The sequence below is a fragment of the Chanos chanos genome, chromosome 1, assembly GCF_902362185.1.
Source record: "Chanos chanos chromosome 1, fChaCha1.1, whole genome shotgun sequence".
Taxonomy (NCBI): Eukaryota; Metazoa; Chordata; class Actinopteri; order Gonorynchiformes; family Chanidae; genus Chanos; species Chanos chanos.
This window is the reverse complement of record NC_044495.1, coordinates 44,954,504-44,977,144: the sequence shown is the minus strand read 5'-3', so window position 1 is coordinate 44,977,144 and position 22,641 is coordinate 44,954,504. Positions and strand designations below refer to the sequence as shown.

General features: G+C 41.8%; 1 protein-coding gene across 2 annotated transcripts in view; it reads right to left on the bottom strand.

Annotated features, from left to right (window-relative positions):
• dapk1 (death-associated protein kinase 1) overlaps positions 1 to 22,641 on the bottom strand; it is a 58,991-nt gene that overhangs the window by 15,376 nt on the left and 20,974 nt on the right. The window contains exons 2-15 of one of the 2 annotated variants that reach the window (XM_030773388.1): positions 19,924 to 20,145; positions 12,662 to 12,800; positions 12,126 to 12,255; positions 11,527 to 11,575; positions 11,410 to 11,436; positions 10,587 to 10,739; positions 9,449 to 9,494; positions 9,262 to 9,351; positions 8,769 to 8,861; positions 5,034 to 5,153; positions 3,417 to 3,515; positions 3,066 to 3,164; positions 2,132 to 2,239; positions 240 to 437 (exon numbers count right to left, since the gene is read on the bottom strand). In XM_030773388.1, coding sequence (XP_030629248.1) covers positions 240 to 437; positions 2,132 to 2,239; positions 3,066 to 3,164; positions 3,417 to 3,515; positions 5,034 to 5,153; positions 8,769 to 8,861; positions 9,262 to 9,351; positions 9,449 to 9,494; positions 10,587 to 10,739; positions 11,410 to 11,436; positions 11,527 to 11,575; positions 12,126 to 12,255; positions 12,662 to 12,800; positions 19,924 to 20,145 — 1,573 coding nt within the window. The remainder of the gene's footprint in view (positions 1 to 239; positions 438 to 2,131; positions 2,240 to 3,065; positions 3,165 to 3,416; positions 3,516 to 5,033; positions 5,154 to 8,768; positions 8,862 to 9,261; positions 9,352 to 9,448; positions 9,495 to 10,586; positions 10,740 to 11,409; positions 11,437 to 11,526; positions 11,576 to 12,125; positions 12,256 to 12,661; positions 12,801 to 19,923; positions 20,146 to 22,641) is intronic. The other variant, XM_030773399.1, reaches the window with a different exon arrangement.

Below are 22,641 nucleotides of genomic sequence, written 5' to 3'. Positions count from 1 at the left end.
CTTACCACACACACTGTAAAAAAAACTGGTATAAACCTTCATCAACATAACAGCATGTGAATTCAATTAAGATTTAGGGCTGACTCCCAGCCAGATTGTGTGTGTGTGTGTGTGTGTGTGTGTGTGTGTGTGTGTGTGTGTGTGTGAGCGCGCGCACGTGCGTGTGTGTGTGTGTGTGTGTGTATGTGGGGAGGGGCAGAGTGAAGGGTTAGAGACAGACTGTGTGTGTGTATACACACCTTGTCGGTGGAGTCCAGGTCGGCACCGTGCTCCAGCAGGCACTGGACAATATCTCTGAACCCTCGCGCTGAGGCAGTAAGGAGGGGACTCTCCTGCTCGCGGTTTTTGGCGTTGATGTTGCAGCTGGCCTCACACAGAGCTCTGGCCACAGCTGAGTAACCGTGCCAGGCTGCACAGTGCAGTGGGGTCTCCTGGTCCTAGACGGTTCAGAAACACCAAAGAACATATGTGATGTGAAGTGCTCACTCACTTATAGACAAAGAAAAGACAGTAAAGGACAGGAAAGTAAATAGACAATGAGAGCACACTCAGAGGGCCGTACATTAAAAATTAGTTTCCAGTGTTTGCCTTGTCCCACACCTCTCACTGAAAATAATGTTGTCACATAGATTTTTGTGCACGAGCCAGCCCTGCTAGTATATAAAAATATATTTACAGTTCCCCTTATTTATAATTCCTTACTGAAATGTTATCCCTGTGCATTTTTGTAAGCTTCGATCTGTTTTATCCTGTTATTGCAATGCACACTGACAAACAAACAAAAAAACAAAACAAAACAAAACAAAAAACAAAAACGACTCCTCGACTTGAAGAATCTCAGTCGACTGACAGGTCTCCGACAGATGATTCGACTCATCATCTTTCAGGGGGCAGCCCCAGTCAGAATGTAACATCTGCTCTCTATGCCAGTCATTTGCCTGTCTTGTTTTTTTCTGTCTTTCTACTCTTATTCTCAGACAAGACGTTTCTCCAGGACAGATTAATGATCATTTATGTTTATTTTGCATTGTACTACATAATACTGGGAATATACTGCTTACCATTTACTGTCAGATAGCACTACCCACAGCTGAGAAAATCTGGAAGCCAAAGAATTGTTCCTGACGTTTTTAAAATTGTACTGTGAGGAGCTCTGACCAGCATCAGTCCATGGCTGAAATGCCCTTGGGCAAGGCACCTTACCCCCAAGTGCCTCCTCCCAGATGGTTGGTGTGTGCTTACTATTGGTGTGTAGAGATGGATTAAATGCAGAGGTCAAATTCGCTGCTCATAGTGTGTGTGTGTGTGTGTGTGCAATCATGGATATTTAATCTTTTTAATCTTTTGACTCATCCAATTAGCTTTTTTAAATATAATCAAAAGATACAGTTACAGAGTATCTTGAATGCATGAGAACCATGGAGTGATGCTATAGTTTTATGAAATGACTATTGTTCTGAGGGAACCATGATATTAAGGGGAGATGTTGGAACATTAGGGGGAGATACTGGGATATTAGGGGGAGATACTGGGAAATAAGGGGTAGATGTTGGGATACTAGGGGTAGATATTGGGATATTAGGGGGGAGATACTAGGATATTAGGGGGAGATATTGGGATATTAGGGGGAGATACAAGGATATTAGGGGGAGATACTGGGATATTAGGGGGAGATACTGGGATATTAGGGGTAGATGTTGGGATATTAGGGGTAGATATTGGGATATTAGGGGGAGATACTAGAATATTAGGGGGAGATATTGGGATATTAGGGGGAGACACTAGGATATTAGGGGGAGATATTGGGATATTAGGGGGAGATATTGGGATACTGTGGGGAGATACTGGGATTTGAAGGGGAGATATTGGGATATAAGAGGGGGATACTGGGATATTAGGGGGAGATATTGGGATATTAGGGGGAGATACTGGGATATTGGAAGCAAGATATTGGGGGAAGAGTTTGTGAGGAATGAGCCATGAGACAGGTTAGATTTGAGTTTAATGATATGTTTTTGGTTTCATGTTCAGGCTTAATATTAGAAATGTGCTAGGCGACAGGTTAGGTTTGTGTTTAATGTTAGTATTCTGGTTAGTTTGCCCAAGGATTAGTCTCCAGTGCAGTGTGTGCTAATGACCTTAATCGGGTGATGTCTGGGTTGGCGTGGATACTGCACAGGTACTGAACCGCCTCCACGTTACCATAGCGAGCTGCCACGTGCAGGGCCGTCTCACCACACTGAGGAGAGAAAAAATGCAAACAAGTCCTTAGCATGCTTAACTATAGCTTTAACCACAACTAACATAGTGCTGATGGGAGAGCAAGCCAGTGCCAGGGTATATGTTATCAGGAATATAGAACTGCTTAAGATAGCGTCAAAATATGTTTCTATCAGTGGCATTTATTACAAAGGATTACACAAATACAGGATAAAACCATGTGGACAGTATGCTGACTTAGTCATGTCGCATGGTTGCTGAGAGCAGAGCTAGCTAAGCAGAGTGTTGTTGACTGTGTGTGTGAGCAGTGGCTAAAGGCTAGTATGTATGACATAAATTCAGAGTGCCACAGGATAACATTCAACTCCCATCAGGGTCTGATGAAGAGGGAATACCTCAACAGTGATCACTCTCTCACAGATCAAATACTGGCCCTGCAGTAACCATGGCAACAGAATCCTGCCAGACGGAATGAGGAATGTGTGAACTGAATTTGGCTGGTGTGTGCGTTTGTTTGTGTGTCTGTATGTGGATGTGTGTGTGTGTGTGTGTCTGTGTGTAAAGGTGTGTATGTGTATGTCTGAGTGTATATGTTTGTGTATATGTATTGATGTGTGTATGTCTGTGTGTGTATATGATTTTGTTTGTGTGTCTGTGCATGTATGTATGTATATTTGTGTGTGTGTGTGTGGAAGTGAATGGAAAAGTGAATGGAAAAGTGTGTCAAAACTATTGACTGGTACTGTATGAATGTGTGTGTTTGCATATGTATTTGTGTGTTTGTGTTTGTGTTTGTGTGTGTGGGTGTGTGAGAGAGTGTGTGTGTGTGTGTGTGTGTGTAGCACCTTATCCTGGACATCCAAAGGGCATTTCTTTTCATGAAGGTACTTCAGGGTCTCCATGTGTCCATGTCGAGCTGCATAATACACAGCATTTGCCCCGGACTGAGGAAGGGACAAGAAACAGAAAGTTTTAAACACATATTTCCAACAGACTGTACTTCCATAAGTTTGGCTTTTAGTGCTACTATTTAGCATTTCTCCTAAGCAATATCTCCACTAGAGCAAAACTTAACAAACAAGAGGACATCCGTGAGTAAGGGAATGTCTTCAGTGTGATGCCAACAGAGAAGATCAAATAATAAACCGTATAAACTAAATGTTTACTAAACTAAATCCACACAGACAGAGGACCACCTTGTCATGAGCTCGGATCTCTGCTCCTTTCCTAATCAAGACGTCGATAATCTGGACATTCCCACAGCCAGCCGCGATGAGAAGAGGAGGTGTTCCGTGCTGTCACACACACACACACACACACACACACACACATTTAAAAAATGAGCATCAGTGTCTCTCAGAGGGACTCGTAAAGACGGTTGACAGCAGGGTGGGTGTGAGGGAGCAGGTTTCAGTAAAGCAGATAAGGCTGATGCTGTCTGACCCACTAAATAAACCCGATCCAATCCCCATCATTTACACTACACTGTTAACTGTTAAACAGCAAAGCCGTTCAGACCCCAGTGATAGCCTAAACAGCCTAGACATTCCTCTACAGAGTAAATGACCAAATCCACGATAAGAAACCCTGGAGGAAAATATACCCTTCTGAAAATGAAAATGAAAAGTGTCAATATAAACTGTAGGAGTGGGCAAACAGACACACACACACACACACACACACACACTCACACACAATGAGGACAATCAGTAAAGCCAGTGCACATTTTTATCTACATTAAAAAACAAAAACAATGCTCTACTGTACCCTGATATTTTATTGGGGATGTAACGATATATGATGAAGCCCTGCTCCATAAATACTAGAATATGTACACTCACAGATGTAAACAAGACTCATTTCATAATCATAAACAAGACGCATTTCATAGACATAAACATGACTCATTTCACAGACAGAGATATAAGCAAGACTCATTTCACAGACATAAACAAGACCCAATCTTATAGACATAGACATAAACAAGACTTAATTTCTTCCTTAATGAGGCTATCTGGGTTTAACTAATAGACACTTTCATCTGGGAAATCCATTACAGAAGTGTTGAAGAAACATTGGTAGAGCTCTCACTAAATGCGCGTAGAGATGTATGGTTTGGATTTTCTTCAAAAACACCAGTGGGGTGTATTATGTCCTTCTAAAGCTGGAATAGATCAGGAACATTTAAACGCTTCCTGATCACTAAACATCTCCAGCCTCAAACAGTAAACCCTGACTCAGGACCCCAGACCTCCAACAGGCTTCGCATACAGTCATAAACTCTGTTACTTAAATTTACATGTGTTATTACAACTATCAGTCACTGGGAATGTGCTCGTGTTGTGCAATAAAGACTCAGCTCCTGATTTCTTTTCTTTCCTCTATTTATTGCACAAGTATATATTTCCTTTATATATATATAGATAGATAGATAGATAGATAGATAGATAGATAGATATATCTTGTATATATATGTGTGTCCACGTTGTTATCTAGTAAATGACAATAAAACCTGAAACTTGAAAAACCTGAAACTTAGTTTGTGTTGTGTTTCAGGACATTATGAGCACTTTTCAAAAGATTTAAGACTTTAAAAACCACAAAAGAGGTGCCATTCATCACTTTAGATTCAGATTCAGTTGTTTGACATTAGTGGACAGTTAAACCCAAACCGAGCTGACTTCACTTAATTGCCCGATGCTAATGTTTCCCAACCTGTAGCCAGAGGAAGCAAGGAGATGGGGAAACAGAGGCTGTAGAGGCACTGGAGTGTGGTCAAGTCACACATGTAGGTTTGTGCGTTTGGTGTTTACCTTGTTGGGTTGGTTGACATCATAGCTAGTCAGAGAGCCCAGGAGATGCTGTAGTCCAGGAACATTATCATCATTAATGGCATGGATGATGGCCTTCATCACAAAAGAGTCTTCCTCATCCTGCACAACAAATCACCACTTCACTACTGCAGAACAGGAGACAGCTACTGCATAAACCTACAATCCATACCCACTGATCTTTTACTGATCTGAGCCTAAAGACCCACTGTTTGTTAATATACACCTGTGTTTGGAACAACACATACTAACTGACCTACAGTACACACTCACAGTGTAGGGCTGTAGCCAGCTTGGTGGATGGGGTGGGTCTTTTTTCCATTATGTGTGGACCTTTTTCAGTGTGGTGTGTGCAACCACAGATAGTCTTATGGAAATCATACTCAAACATTTATTTCAGAAGAAGATTACCAGAAAGCTTTATAATCATTCATAACAGCAAAACCTTGCCAAAGTATCCTGTATTTTGTTAAGTACGTAGCCTATACAATTCTTTGCACTTGATATGAAAGAAAAATTAACAGCTCATACATTACATTTAGTGAAGCCATGCTGTCCAGGCACCTACTGACATAGCTGAACTGTAAACCACATAACTGTAAAAACCTATCCATATATTGCAGTCTATGCAGACACATAGACTGTTATACTGCCACTATAAAATTAACTGTCCATTATCCACACAGAACACTGTCCATTTCAATCTGTTAACGGAGGAAACCAAATCTCTGAAATGCAAAATGCATGTCTTTGATGAGTGTATGTACCGTTCTTTAAAAATAAATTTCGAAAATACTTGTATTGGATAAGTACATCGCTAGGCAACGAGTTAACTCGTAAATTATACTGGGTAGTAGCAGCCCTCTCATTATTAATAAGAAGGCAGCGCTACGTTATATAGACTTCTATAGGTAGACACTGGTCGCTTTAAAAATAAAATATGCGGCTCTGGATTTTATACATGATTAAGTGGAAGTCCTTTGTCTTGTTGAAAGTGCACCCAGCAATGCAGCGACTTTTAGGCATATTTAAGCATAAACTTAAGTAACGTTAGAGGATTATTTCTCAATACAAGTCTATAGAGAGCAAGAGGTTGTTTTCCACTCCGAGGTGAGCGGCAACGAAATTACTGTCTCTGCTGTATTGACACAGGTTGTATTAATGTTATCTCGTTTCCTTGATTTAGCAAAGAGCTGCTCAATATTATGAGACAGCCCAGCTGACTTCTTTAATTTCCTCTGGGCTTCCTCTTTTCGACGCATAGTACAGGCTAACTGACGAACACAAGCGCTAGCGGATAACTGCTGTCAAAGTGACACCGACATGTCAAAGGCCCTGTTTACACCTTGCATTCTCAAGTGGACAGCTCAAAAGTACAGGTGTAACGCATCCAATGCGCATTGAGATCGCATCGAGATCCGATCACTCAGACCACATTCGGAGGTTGTCTGGACCGCATGTGACCACATTCTTATGGCAGTGTAAACGCGAATGCGAACTCGACCACATTGAACGACCTACTCAACTGACGTCCTCTGCTTACGCGGAAGTACGAACTCATTCGCGTATGTACACATTGGAAGGACAACGGCATCATATTAAATTGCGACAACAGACAACAACAACAGGCAAAATGGATATTGTTTTGATTTTTTGTTCTTCTTGTTCTTCTTCTTTTAATTTCCAACAGACTAGGCATGGGAAGTACATTGATGCCTCCCGCCATTAAAAACAACAACGTTTAACGTGCTTAACGTGGCTTAATGTTCCAAAGCTGCGATAGGTGATCACCAAATTTCTCTCGAACATCCCTTGTTAGAAACGCCTCCTCCTGTCAAAAAATCACAGTCGAAATCCCAGGAGTATGGTCGTTATCTCACGTTGAGCGTTTTCCTCTCAATGGACGCCCGTTATAAGGAAACAGCTTAACGTGCCTTAATGTCCCAAAACAGCGATCAGTGATCACCATATTTGTCTGACATCACACATTTTACAAGCACTATATCTAATTTAAAAAAGCAAAAGTGAAATTCAGTGAAAGAGGTAACGTGTTGGAAATGATTTACGTGTTTATTTGCATATAGGGGACCTGAGATCCGATCTCAAGTGGTCATTGGAAACACGGATTCTAAAGCCAGGTGTAAACGGACGTACTTAGAGCTGTCCACTTGTGATTGGATCACCAAAATCGGATCTTAATGCAAGCTGTAAACAGGGCCAAAGTGTCTACAGTGTTATGGTAATGTGTGCGCGTGATGTGTGTTTTTCTATAGCCTGCTGATAGAAAGAGAGACAAGCTGGTTTGCCCGGGTATTCTTTTTAACCCTTTCTGGCTACGGCCTTGTAGTGACTTAACTTGTTCAGCTGGTTAGTCTGTTATACGACCCAGTAACATGCCACCGAGTTTGACCGATATGATACAAGGTGGAAATATTCAGGGAAAACAAAGGGAGAGGGGCTGTGTTTAACCAATCAGAAGACTGTTCTCACATGAATAACCACACTGCTTTATATGAACATGCACATACACACACACACACACACACACACACATACACATACACACATACACACACACACAAGTTAACTGTAGGCAGGGTTATAAAGATAAAGATGTCACTCAGAATTCTTTTCATCTGCTATCTAGAGCAGTTACGATGTAATGGTCTCTGGCAACACATATTTCTGCACAGTCTGCGTTCAGTACACGCTAACAGGTCTACTGGTGCAGGGTGGAGGTCTGTGTGTGTGTGTAAAATACCCAGAGGAACCAGGCTATCACAAACAGACACTGCTGTTGACAGGAAGGGTGTTACTCTACAAAGATTACTGACTACATACATCTTTTCCTGTGTGGCGTGCACACTACAACACCGCGCGCGCGCACGCACACACACACACACCTACACACACACGCACACGCAATAGTATGCTCAGACCAGTCAGTATTAATGCAGTAAAACCAGTCCTTATCATCATGTGACGTTACAGTCAACATTACGACAAACCCACATACTGCTCTTTGCCTTCACTTCTAAACGACACAAACAGAAAGGTCAGCTATGACACTGTTGTCTGGTATAGCAAAAGGTTTGTGTCTGAAACAGTGTAAATGTACTGGCACAGTATGGAGATAAGGAGGAAGCCCCTATCAGCACTTCCTACAGTACAGTCACAGCTCAAAGCTGCCTGGTGTTACTTTCCTGCCTTATCTCTAATTATTAACTATACTGAGGGCTAGCCAGGATCAAACAACAAAAGAGAATGTTTGACAGTCAACAAAAGCTTAATTTAATCTCTAACAGTCATAAGTACAACAACGATATTTCATATGAATCATAATGCACATACAGCCAACCCAAAGAACACACATAGCCAACCTACAGAGAAAATCCCACTCGCAAGACTGAACATGTATAGATACTGGAAGAGCCTCATGTTGGCCAATCAAAGCTCAGAATTGTAAGAGAAAGGAAAACATCCTCAGCAGTTTATTGATTTGTTATTTTGTAAACATCTTTCCAGCAGAATCGTTCCTGTGAAGATGGCAGTGCTGAATGTGGGTGGTTTTGGTCTGTGTGGAATGGGCTTCTGTTATATGCAGAACTCCCTGGCCATATGGGTTTGTATGGACTCAGCAAAGGAATGCAGTCTGATTTCACAGACACAGACAACTCTAGCTCAAACTTTCTAAAGGTCAAAGACCATGAGTCTTACCAGTGTGTCATCACTGCGTGCCACGCTGATGTTGCTCCGTGACAGAAAAGAGCGGGAGAGACGATTACACAGGGAGATGAGTCGCACAGATTGCTGAAAGAAACAAATGCAAAAAAGGTTAAATTCATACCTTCATGAATTCACTGCCATGAAGATGAGAACTGCAATATTTTAGTGACAAACTGAATAAATAAATAAATGAATGAATGAATGAATGAATAAACGAATTAAACAGTCTTTGAGCTCGTAACTGAATGACTGACTGACTGAATGAATAAATGAATGAAAATGAATGAATCCACAAAGACAAACAGAGTTTAAATGTAGCCCAAATAAATACAGCATTTAGACTCTGTTACACAGTTAAAGGATCTCTCTCTCTCTCTCTCTCTCTCACACACACACACACACACACACACACACACACGTAACATTACTGTACAATTTGAATGACATTAGTATTCTGTTATCTGTGAACAGAGACATGTTATACCTTCCATTTTCTGCGGGCTGCAAACTTTTTGAACTTCTCCATATTGACAGCAGATTCTTTTCGGCTGAGGGCCTGCTGTGTGTCCTTTGGCTAAAAGGATAAAAAAAGAAAAAGACAAAGAAGTCACTAAGTTATTCCCATTGTGACATTAGCAATTTCTCAGTCTCTCTGTGAGGACAGGACAAACCTTGATCCAGGGATGCTGTAAACTGTCCTGGATTGTCATTCTTTTTCTGTAAAGAAATAAAACAAAACAAATAAAATATAAAGAACTCTTTACATTTCTGAGGGCGTTTAACACAAAGGAAGTGAGGAGCAACTGTTAGTTTGCCGGGTGGCGCAGTGGGTAGCGTTGTTGCCTCACAGCAAGAAGGTCCCGGGTTCAATTCCTGGGGTCCTTTCTGTGTGCATTTTCTTCCTCCCAAAGGCATGTGAGTATGTGTGTCTGGTGACCTGTCCACCTATGAGCTGGATAGGTTCCAGCACCCCTAATTAGGATAAGCGGCTTTGACAATTAGTGAGTGTTAGTGTGCTTACAGTCAAGTAAGAAAACCGAACAATTATCTTCCAGACTACTTTATCCAAGAACCACCACAGTACTCATGTTAGTGCTGAACTCAACCCAGAGGCTTCAGTGTTAGGGAGAAGTCGTGTGTCTAAACAAGCCGCGTGCCAACCTTTGTAACAATATGCCTGGAATCCTCTGCATTTCTGTTCTCGTCTCCAGCGTAATGGCAGATGGCCAGATCATTGTTTAGCGTCGAGATCACAGAAACGCTTCCATGTTTCAGTTACTATTCTGCTGTAACTGCGGTGCAGTGTGGAATGCTGTCTAACCACAGAAAGCCAAGCAGGAACACACTACCAGAGAACTCATTAACCAAAACCACAAGCAGAAAACTGGTGGGCAAAAGAGTGAAGAACAAAAACAGGAAATGCTATTGTCTTTACATTTAATATACACAATACTGTTTCCTTTTTGTTCCCCACAGCCCCTTTCTTCTGACAAACTGAGAAATATCAGTTCCAGTTAAGTCTACATAATGATCATATGAAATGTAAAGTAATGCCGCTGGGTATCTCACTGAATTAAACATTCAGCACAATGAGTGTGACTATCAGACAGTAATGAACCTAATGAATATGTCCAAGGAATATGGCAGAGGAAGATTAGTTCAAAAGTTTACTTAACTGTCCATTTAAATGCTTTTGAACAGATTTTCATGCACTTGTTTTCTCCTTTTCAGAGAAACCAGTGCATGCCAATGGTTTTTTGAACTAAGCGTTTCACTTCAGATGTGTGAGCCTGAGGTGTGGATTGTTACTTTGGGTCTTTGATGAGCAGTCGTGAAATGAAGTCCTTGGCCAGTGCACTGGTGTTACTGAAGAACTCCTCGTCAAACTCGTAATCCACAGCTGATACGTTAGCCAGCGTTTCTTGCTTGTTCTCGCCCAGGAATGGGGATGCTCCACTTAAACTGCAGAAAGCAGACGAGAGCAGCATTACCACCTACATTATCCCAACATGTTTCAGATGTAAACAGAATTGATAGTATTACTAGTACAGATAAAATCCAAACAATACCCAATCTTAACCCTCACAGCTCTTAATCAAAATAATTAAGAGAGGATCCAGACTCCTCTTAAGAGACCTTTTTAGAGAAAAAATATTCATTCAATGAATATTACTGATTCACAGATGCAGAGAATTCACATGTCTGACAGAGAGAGAGGGTGAGAAAGTGTGAGAAAGAGAGAGAGAGAGAGAGAGGGGAGGGAGCAGGAAGACTCTTATTCCTACTCAGTGGAAGTGGTCTGATCATTAGATGGAGGGATGAATTGGTCTGATCATTAAATGGAGGGATGAGTTGGTCTGATCATTATATATAGGGCAGATAGGAAATCAATGTTTATCGAAGCTCCTAGACGTGAGAAGACACTTCCCTTAGTGTCAAAACAGCCACAATAAGACAGATGCTCAACCACAAAAAAGCAAACACAAAAAATGTGTATTCTAGTGGTCATAGTGCTGCAAGGACATGGCTGTCCTTGCAGAAACTCAGGGATGGCTGTGAATAGGTGTTCTGATCTTCTGCAGGATTTAACAGAACTCATTTTGACAACTTCAGGCATAACCTGTGTACTTACAGTATATACGTTATTACACCAACACTCCTGCAAAGATAAAAGAGACAGAATTACTGCACAGAGCAGAGAGAGGAGAATGATTTGGTCAGAGAAGAGTCAGTGAGAGTTTAATCCTACCACATGTCTGCCTCTAGACCCAGGGGCTCATAGTTAACCACTTCTGGAGCTGCAACAAAGCAAAACAGATATTTAAAACTGAGAGGTCTGAAAGGGTACAGACCCTCTGGAGTTAAATGACATGCTAAAAGGGACTTTTTTTATCTTGTATTCCAGGGGCCAGAGACAGAAACAGGGGCTTATACAGTGTGTGCCAATCAAACTACCTCAGCTGACTGGGACCCTGCTTGAAAATCTGGTAAAGATGGAAGGGGAGAAGAAGAGGATGATACTCTTATGTGCTTTTTTATGAAGTATTACCAGTATGTTCATCTTCTCCCACAACCCTAGTTTACTGAGTGCCAAAAATGTGTGTGCATTGTCAAAGTTAATCTATTAAAAAAATGATAAAGAAGATAAAAGTGTCAAAGTAGATTTAAAACTTAACCTAACTCGACTCTCTGCCTCGTCAGGCTCCCTAATAGAGAGGGCTTTGGTATTCAAAAACTATGCTACACCATTAGTTCAAATTAACAATGTCCAGGACACATTAAAGTGCATTACTGAAATAAAAAGAAATTAGAAATTGCATTGGAAAACAGACTGTGAAACAGACAGACCTACAAACTCAGGGGTACCAAAGATATTTTTGAAATCGTTGCCAAAATCTATTTTGTGAGCCAGGCCGAAGTCGATCAGCTTAATGCGAGGATGCGGAACACTCCGGTTCAACAGCATTATGTTCTCCGGCTGGAGGGACATAGACAGATGTGGAGAAGGACAGAGACAGACACGGAGAGAGACGGAGACAGTGGAAGAGACAGAGATGGAGAGAGACAAAGAGGGAGAGAGAAGCCAGGAATTATATGAGGGAATATGGAAATCATATGCAAAGCTAGACAGTTCTCATTAGAAAGCAGAGCCCTGGAGGAGGATGGGTCAAATGACAGACTTCAGCACAAAGATGTCACTAAGGTTTAGAAATCTACCAGGTGTTGTCCTGCTGCCTGAAGAGAAATATCTCCTTTCCCGGCAACTGTTTGAATTTTATTTCCCTAATTTTTGTTTTACATGTTAGGTTTGCTAGATGCAGTTAAACTAACCTTGGTCTTGTCCATACTTGTTAAAGAAAGAAAAAAACAGCAACAAAGCTTACCTTCAAGTCAAAGTGGGCAATCTGTTTGGAGTGCAGGTAGTGAACACCATCCAGGATCTGTTTAAGGAACTCTGTGGCCTCCTCCTCAGTCAGCGACTCCTTCTCCGCCAGGAAATCAAAGAGTTCACCTCCTGCTACACTGCTCAGAGACCAGAGACAGGACATTATTGGCTCTTGATAACCAGCTGGCTCTATGAAGGAGTAAGATCAAACTGAGGATGAGGAGAACAAGCTTCATTTGTGATCAAACAAGATGGAAAGTGGCTCAGACTAAAAGTTTCATTTTGGGCAAACATTAAACCCTAAGAAGAACACTGACCTTCCAGTAAATGACTGACTGCCCAACACTGGAACATTGTTCAGCAAAAAACACGTTTATATTGGACTGCTGAACCTGCATAGTACCAGCCATGGAAACAATAAAGCATTGTAGAACCCAATAATGTAATAATTTCCCAATAATGTAATACTCCCAATAATGTAATACAAATCTCCACTTAGCTCCATGAAAAATGTAATAAAACCTGATAATGTAATAACTTACCAATAATGTAATAAAATGTCTTAACCAATAATGTAATAATCTCTGTACCAATAATGTAATAAATTATTAAATTAACAGGAGGTTATTACATTATTGGGTTAACCTTATTTTTTGCAGAACCCAGTAATGTAATAATTTCCCAATAGTGTAATAACTTGGCCATTGTTGTAGTAACATGCCACCAATTATGTGTTAATGCTTTGGGAATGCATTGTTTTTGTAAGTTAGCTGTTATTTTCAAATAGGCAATGCTATAATCATGTGTAATGATATAATGGTGTTAATCGTGTAATAATATATTGTTTGTTCATTTTTCATTTGTGAGTATTACACAGTGCTGCACTGTCATTGGTCTATGGTAGATGAAAAGAGAGCTGAAGAGCCCAGTAAGTCAGTCTTTTGCATCTACTCCTGTATCTAATTATTCATTCATTTGAGTGCTTGCCAGGCCGTCACCGTTGTATTTCCTGTTTTGCAAAAGCATCTGTGACTTCCAACAACTGTCTTTGGCTGGTGCTTGACCCTGCTAAAGTGGTCTCACTTGACGGTCTGAGTCCACAGTACACAGAAGGATGCCTTGTTCTCAGATGCAATTTAAGATTTGTTGTATTAGCTAGCTTCACTGATACCTTTTTACTGAAAATGTGACATACTGCTTCTTCTACAGGGCCGGCTGCAGGATTTGAGATGATTTGCAAGGGTCAAACGTGTAAATTAAGATTAGGCTTAGGGCTTGATTATCACAATGTTTCCTTTCAGTCTATATCGATAATTATTGATAATTTTCAGTGACCTATTTTTAATAATTACAGGAGGAAAAAAGGTTGAATTAAACCACTTTATTTTGTACTACAGGGTATTGGGTGACTGAAGAAAAAAAATTATGAGATTGCAAGAATAAGGTCGTAGTTGTATGACTTTGTTCTAGTTATGATTTTTGTCTCGTAAAATTACTACTGTATTCTCATAATATTATGATTTTTTTCTTGAAATATTATGACTTTATTCTCATTAAATTACAACTTTATTCTCATAATATTATGACTTTTTTCTTCTAAAATTACTACCATATTCCCGAAATCTCAGGATTTTTTTCCTCAATATGGCCCTCATACGTAGATTAACTTAAAACTAAAGAAATAGTTATTACACACATTTAAAAGCATTTTATGTGAGTTTTGTTTCACATTATAATTAATAAGTATGAGTATAGACAGGGGTCATCATACATTGAATGTTTTCCTCCATAACATTATTTGCTGACAGTTGCAGTTGCTCACTAGTTTTCAACACCAGACTCACAAACTGCTTCTCCTCAGTGTCAGTCCTCTCGATTGATTTGATTGGTCAGTTGAGCAGAAGGTTACAATGATGTGCTGCACTTGCTAAATGTTATATGTATGCTCAGTGCAGAGATCTGGGGGGTGTTCCAGAAAGTGGGTTTAGTGAAAACTCTGAGTTGGTTAACTCAGAGCAAGTAGTAAACCTCCTAACAGAAGAGTCCTATGGCTTTGTTTTGCTAGGAGAATGAAGCCATAGGGCTCTTCTATTAGGAGGTTTACTACTAACTCTGATGTAATTAACAGTGATGCGAACTTGGCAATTTTGTTGCTAGACTTAGCAACTTTTCAGACTACCCTGGTAACTTTTTTTTTTTTGGAAGAAGCACCTAGCACAAATTTAGCTACTTTTAAAATTTATTAGAAACTTTTAGCAAAGTAACTCAAATGTTAAAATGCATGCATTTTCCCTCTAAATGACACAAAAACTATTTTTTCCGTCACATGTACACTCAGTCACAACACATGGTCTGCCTGTCTGGCTGCAAAAGTGCATCGTGATTGATGTCAGCAGTAGCGACGGCTCAGCTCAATAGCCCATGACTGTTGGCTGACTGCATCCAGTAGCATGCGGTTGACGAGACAAACTTAATTTTTTTTGGTTGAAATCATTTGAACACATTCAATTCAATGAGTTTAATTATGAGTATAATTATTTGGTTAGGAAGTCACAATTAAAAAAAAGATGAATTTAGAATTTCCTCCACAAAGTAGCATTAGATTCAAGATTCAACATTCAAGAATTTATTTGTCACATGCTTACTTGTACAAGTACAACAGCAGTGAAACGAATTGCAACAACTCTGACACTGACAACTGTGCAAACGTAAAGCTATAGTGCAAATGTAAAGCTATAATAAAATCGAATAAAGAAAAGAAATATAAAGAAAGAAATATAAAACTAAAGCTACATACAGGGAAGTAACAGAGAATCAATATAAAAATAATAAATATAAGCTATATACAGGGAAGTAATTATTTGCAGGTGTATAAACAGTTTAAACAGTTTGCATAGAAGGCTCTGGAAAGATGAAGCGGATAAAACAGGTGCAGGATGTGTGTTGGATGTGTGTTATGTGGGTTCATAAGTGTTTAAGGTCCGTATGGCCTAGGGGAAGAAGCGGAAGATAGAGTGGAGATGCTCGCCAGAGGGCAGCCACTGAAACAGTTTGTGGTTGGGGTATTGAATGTCCTTAATGATCTTGTTTGCCCTGGACCCGCACTGCCTGGTGTAGACGTCCTAAAGGCAGGGCAATGCAGTCCTGGTGATGCGTTTAGCGCACCAGTTCACTCTATGAAGAGCTTTCCTCTCCAGAGAGCTGCAATTGCCATACTAGGCGGTGATGCTTCCAGAGAGCACAGACTCTACTCTGGCAGTGTAGAAGGATTTTTGCAGCGCTGTAGAGATCTTGAATTTCCTCTGCCGTCTGAGGTGATACAAGCGCCTCAGAGTGGTGATATGTGTAGTCCATGTCAGGTCCTCAAAGATGTGATGGTACCTGTAGCTGCTCGTTTTCTCCATCGGGGTCCTGTAGATCCTGAGTGGCGTGTAGTGGATCCTCCGCTTCTCGCCTGAAGTCAACCACCATCTCCTTGTTCTTGGAGACATTCAACTCCAAGTTGTTGTCCCTACACCCTGATGACAGCAACTCCACCTCATAGGCTGTCTCATTGTTGTTGGAGACATCAGATCTTCCACCACTGTGTCATCTGCAAATTTCACAATGATGTTGGAGCTGTGTGTGGCTATGCAATCATAGGTGTAAAGGGAGTAGAGCAGAGGACTCAGGGCTCCGGTGTTGAGGGTTCGGGTGTTAGAGGTGCAATTTCCAATCTTCAACATCTGTGGTCTGGCAGTCAGGAAGCTCTGGACGCAGGAGCAAAGTGAGGAGCTTATCCTCAGGTCCCTGAGCCTGGTGACCAGTCTAAGGGGGATTATAGTGTTAAACGCCGAGCTGAAATCAAGGAAACAGCAGGCATGCATGCTTCCCCTTGATGATGCCCGGGGGGAGAGGGTGGAATGGAGGACGTGGGAGATGCCGTCGTCAGTACTGCTATTGAGGCGATAGGCGAACTGAAGGGGGTCTAATGAGCCAGGCAGAGATGAGTCGATGAAGTCTTTGATGAGTCTCTCAAAGCACTTCATCACCACAGAGGTGAGTGCTACAGGGCGGTAGTCATTTAAGCAGGCTGGGTTGGTCTTCTTGGGTACAGGGAAAATGGTAGACATTTTTAAGCATGTAGGGATGACAGAATGAGCCAGTGACAGATTGAAAATGGAGGTAAACACCGGGGCTAGCTGGTCAGCACATGATTTTAGCACCCGTCCAGGGATGCCAACTGGGCCAGCTGCCTTCCTACTGTTCACTCGTCTCAGAGCTCTCCTCACGTCGTGCTCTAAGATGGGGAGTGGGCAGTCCTCACTGGTTAGGAGGCCCGCTTCGGTTGCACGGTCGTGCTGCTGGTCTCAAAGCAAGCACAGTAGGTGTTCAAATCTTCCATCAGTGAAGAGTCCACGTCAGCCGAGGTGTGCATTCATCCTCTATAGTCCGTGATCATCCGAAGTCCTTGCCATGTGTGTCTGCCGTCACAATTGCACAACTGAGCCTCCACTTTATCCCTGTACTGGCTTTTAGCTGCTTTCACCACTTATCTGAGGTTGTAGGATGCCGCTTTGTACAGTGACATGTCTCCCGAGCTGAGCCCTTCGTTGTAGGCAGCGGCATGTGCTTTCAGAGCCCACAGTTTCTGGTTAGGAGAGACCTTAACAGTCACCACAGGAATGATATCATCCTTCAGCTTGGATATTAAGCACGTCACTACTTCCGTAAATATGTTGGCGTCATCAGAGCTCTCCCAGAACAGGTCCCAGTCCACGTCACTCAGCGCATTCTGTAGTGTGGCCTCCGATTGGGCTGACCAGTGTCTGACCTTCTTCAATATCGGGGCTTTCTGCTTGAGACTTTGCTTGTGTTCCAGCATGGGAAAGATGGTGGCATAGCCGGCCTTACCAAATGCTGGTAGAGAGGTAGCTTTGTAACCGTTCTTGAATGGGGTGTAGCAGTGATCCAGTGTGTTTCCACCCCTGGCAGGGCATGTTATGAGTTGAAAAAAGTTCGACATGTGTCAGTTTTGCCTTATTAAAGCCCCCAGCTATGATGAGGGCTGCATCTGGGTATTTGGCAAAGTGTTTGTTGATGGTGTCGTGTAATGTGGACAGAGCAGTGTCTATGTCCGCTTGTGGTGGTATATAAATGGTAATGACTGTAGAGAACTCTAAGTGCAGGTGGAAAGGGCGACAGTATATTGCTAGGTGTTCGAGATTAGGTGAGCAGGAGCGCGACAGAACAGAAACATTCTTTGGATCACACAAGTTATTGTTGGTCATTACACACACTCCACCATGTTTAGACTTGCCAGATTCCGCCCTCCTATCCATGCGAAACACGGAGAATGTTTTGGTTAGTTGAATGGCATAATCCAGCACTGCAGGGGAGAGCCATGTCCCTGTGAAACAAAGGATGTATTGCAGCCTCGCATATCCCTTTGGAAGCAGAACTGGGCCCTGATGTTGTCCAACTTGTTGTCCAAGGATTGAATATTTGCAAGCAGGATACTGGACGGGGTGGAAAGTGTGCCCTTGCTCGTAGTCTGTTTCGGAGTCCGGCATGTTTCCCCTGGTGTTTCGTTTTTCTGCTGTTTCACGGAAATTAAGCTAGTCTTGACAAAAATTTTCAACATTTGATTTAAAGACATGTATTTCTGAACTTACAAAATTCAAAGCATATGTTCTGCTGAGATGGCCAGTCAATTTGAGAAACGTCATAGTGTATTCTATGTAATGATGCAGTTTTAATAAACCTGCCTGTAGCAGCTTCCCCTGAAAATTAGTTGGCGACACTGTTTTAGAATCATTTTCTTGTTCTCGTGTGGAGAGATTAAAAAAAAAAAAAAAGTGTACTGTGGACGCAATCCTTTTCAAAACTGAAAGAAAAAAGTGAGTTTTCGAAATGTATCTACATACATGTAAACAAGGCCACAGACCAAACCAAAAGCTACAGGAGGATGGCAGCACTCTCAGATAAGGAGAAATGATGATGTTATGATGATAATGGCAGTGACGGGCTCAACACCGTGGGACACCTCCTAATACTGCGGTATGGCGGTGATGCAGTTATTGTTGCAGCCCTAGTCACACACAGCCACGCACAGCTACACACAGCCTGACAGAGTCACACACAACCTGATAGAGTCATACACAGTCACACACAGCCAGACGCTGTGACACACAGCTGGACACAACCACACACAGCCACTTTACAGTAATAGACAGTCACACATAGTTACACACAGCTGCACACCTACATTACAGTAGTAAACAGCCACACATAGGAAGAGAACGGGATGAAAACAAACCAGTTCTGTGAGACAGTTCACTGACAGCTTCTAAGAAAAGACTTAACTAGACACAACACAGTGACACTCTCTTTGTGTAAAACTGTCCAACTCCTGTATATCAGTAATCTGAAGTTGCACCTAAGCCACATTAATTAAGCACTCTATCTTTAACGTGCCGCAAACACAGTGGCATGTTAAGTCTGTGATGGTATCACACTGAACAGTCAAATTTCTGTTCCAAATCATTCTCCTCTCTCTGAACGACACCGGCTGTACACATGTATAACTAAGGGGCGACTTCACATGTTTTAGAGTGGTAGACTTCACATGTAGGCTAATACAGTCCCATAAGGTAATAAACCATATGCCTGGGAATAACACCCCTTACTGATATTTCTGCACTAACACACTGTCTGCTCTGATTAGTGCACATTCCATAAACTGCATAAACTGCAGAACAGATATGAAGATAGTAAAATGAATAAAAAGAAGGTGGTAAAATACAAGCACACACAGCCTTCATACAAACACACACACACCCCTGAACTTCTGTTTTCATTTATCTGTTTTCATTTAGACAACACACACACACACACACACACACACACACACATAGAAACCCCTTTACGCATACAATCACACACAAGCGTGCACACACACATACACGGAAACACAGATACACACTACACACACAAACACACACACATACATATATAGCCTTCAGAGTAGAAATGTTAAGGTTAATGTGCTCAGTTAAGACAGGATGTGCTGAACTAAACACACATAACTCAACTTATCTAAACTATCTGTACAACTGTCTTTTCATTCTAGATTTCATATTCTGACATTAGGCAGAACACAGCAGGCTTATAGTGCCATTCTAGCTGCACACATGCAGATGATGAAGGGGTGTGAGAAATGTTAATGTCCTCACAAACAAACAAACACACACACACAGGGAGAAATGAGAAATTCCTCACAGCTCCAAGATGAGGATAACCTCGTTCTTGTTCTCGAACACATCGTGCAGTGTAATGATGTTGGGGTGCTGGATCTCCTTCAGGATGCTGACTTCTCGTTCGATGTCTTCTTTGGAGACCCCGCGCCTGCTGGACTTGCTGCGCCTCTTCTTGATGAACTTGGCAGCGTATTCGACACCAGTGCTTTTCTTTCGGCATTTTTTCACCACAGCAAACTGCCCACTGTAAGAAAACAAACAGGAGAACTATCACAGAGAGTGCATAGTGCACGTATGTGGTACAAACAACTGAAGAGACACATCTGACTAAGTACATCAGTAACATCCCTAAAAACCTTTAATTGTTATAATGCCATCAAATGTGATGTGTTAAACTAAGGTTTGAAATGATGCCATCATGACATAAATGCATTTTGTGTGGACAGAACACCCGACTGACAATAAGTGTTTAGCTTTACAGGTCTGCATACGCTCCCATCTCCGACACACTCACATCTCAGCAACTCCACATTGCTTCTCACGCAATCCTAACCACATTCAACATCACAGAAACCCAAAGGAACCCATGGAATGGTCATTGGCCTTGCTGGACCATGTCAGTTCCAGTTTAAAGATGGACATTGGTCTGTTAAGCCTTAGACCCTTAGCCTGTGATCAGCAGACAAAGCCACTCTGCACGCCATTCCTGTCACAGACATTTCTCAGGTGGTTTGTGAGTGTGGCCTGTGGCAGACATATGGCTGCTCTCAGTGGTTGACACTGCTGACTCTGTCTGCTTGGTACTGCTGTGTCTGCAGAGTGGGGCCCACAGTGCCTGCCCTGTCACTTCCTGCCCCAACCATGGCAAAGAGGTTGGACTTCAGAAATACTCCCAGAGGAAGTACAATCACAACAACACATCTGTGTCCCATGTTTAATCACAGTGAACAAGAGATATCAATGTATATTTATTCTCTGGAGACTACATTGGGCCTTAATGACCGACTCGCTATTTCACTATGAAAGCCGTGAATAAATGACACTCCTTTATGTCTGAATGACCCACCCTTTCTTTACATTTCATCTGCTCTCAAACTGCAGGAAGGTGAATAGGAGTGATAGAAAGTGAGAGCTGGTGAGACAGAAGATGAAAAAGATAATGAAAGAGAAGGGGAATCAATTTTTTGGCAGAGAGAGAAAACACAAACAAGCAAGGAGATGTTAGCAGATATGATGCAGCAAAGGATCTGATTCCTAAGGGACAAACTTCATTAGTATAGATCTGTTTTGGTCAATAGGGTGAGGAGCTCAGACACCCGGGAGGAGCTCAGAGTAGAGCCGCTGCTCCTCCGCATTGAAAGGAGCCAGTTGAGGAGCCTAGTCAGGATGCCTCCTGGGCGCCTCCCTGTGGAGGTGTTCTGGGCACAACCAACTGGGAGGAGACCCCGGGGCAGACCGAGGACATATTGGGAGAATTATATATCTCGGCTGGCCTGGGCATGCCTTGGGCTCCCCCAGGAGGAGCTGGTGGATGTAGCCAGGGAAAGGGATGTCTGGGCTACCCTCCTCAGCCTGCTGCCACCGCTACCCGGTCCCGGATAAGCAGCAGAAAATGGATAGATGGATGTTTTGGTCACATAAGACCAACATTAAACATCATTCTATGATGCATCTTAAACAATGTTCTAATATGTATTCTAAACAATGCTCTAGGGGGATATTCTGTTTTATGTTCTATGACATATGCTAAATAATGTTCTGTGATGTGTGCTAAACAATATTCTATGCCATATGCTAAATAATGCTCTATGATGCGTGCTAAACAATATTCTATGACATATGCTAAATAATGTTCTATGATGTGTGCTAAACTATATTCTATGATGTATGCTAAATAATGTTCTATGATGTGTGCTAAACCATATTCTGTGCTGTATGCTACATGATGTTCTATGGAATGCACTAAAATAATGGTTTCCCCTTTTTTTAATCTGTCATCCCTATAGGCAGCCAATGCAATACAGAGACTTTCAGCTTTAGTTATGTCACATATACATTCTATGGGCTGAAAATGCTAATTTATTAGGTATTTGTGTTTGCTGTGCACTTAAGAATTCAAAACAATGCACTGTGAAGGTATATTTGTTTTATATTTTGGACAAAACATATCAATGTTGGCCAATGTTTTATTTTTGATTTATTAATTGAGTCCGATTAGGTTTACTGATTACTGTATATATAATTTTGCACTTTGTGTTTTCCTAACATTGTTAGCCAGTGGAAAATAAAAGTAACTGTTTCTCTGAGCGTTTTTTACACATCTTCGGGAAAAAAAAGTCTAAAAATTTGGGATATTATTTGAGCGCCAGGTCTCCCAGCCCTACTTCACGGGCAGCTAGTACTCACAGACAGATTCATCACTGTCCCTGATAATGACAAACACCGGGGGAAGGAAGGAAGATGGTCCAGGGCGTGGAGCTTTCTCATGCTAATGTCTGATACAGAACATCCATTCATCTCAGCCTCTGTCATTCATCCACCGATCAGGTACAACAGCAGACACACAAAGAGCATTTGCATTTTATCTCCCTCCTGCTCTGAGAGAGAGGAGAGGCCTTCATGTTGTTTCTCTCAGTGACTTGACCAGTTCAGACAACCCAGAGTGCAGTGTGAGCAGACACACAAGGGCCTCTGGTCACTCTCTGATCACTCTCACAGCCCAGAGCAGGGTTCTCATGCC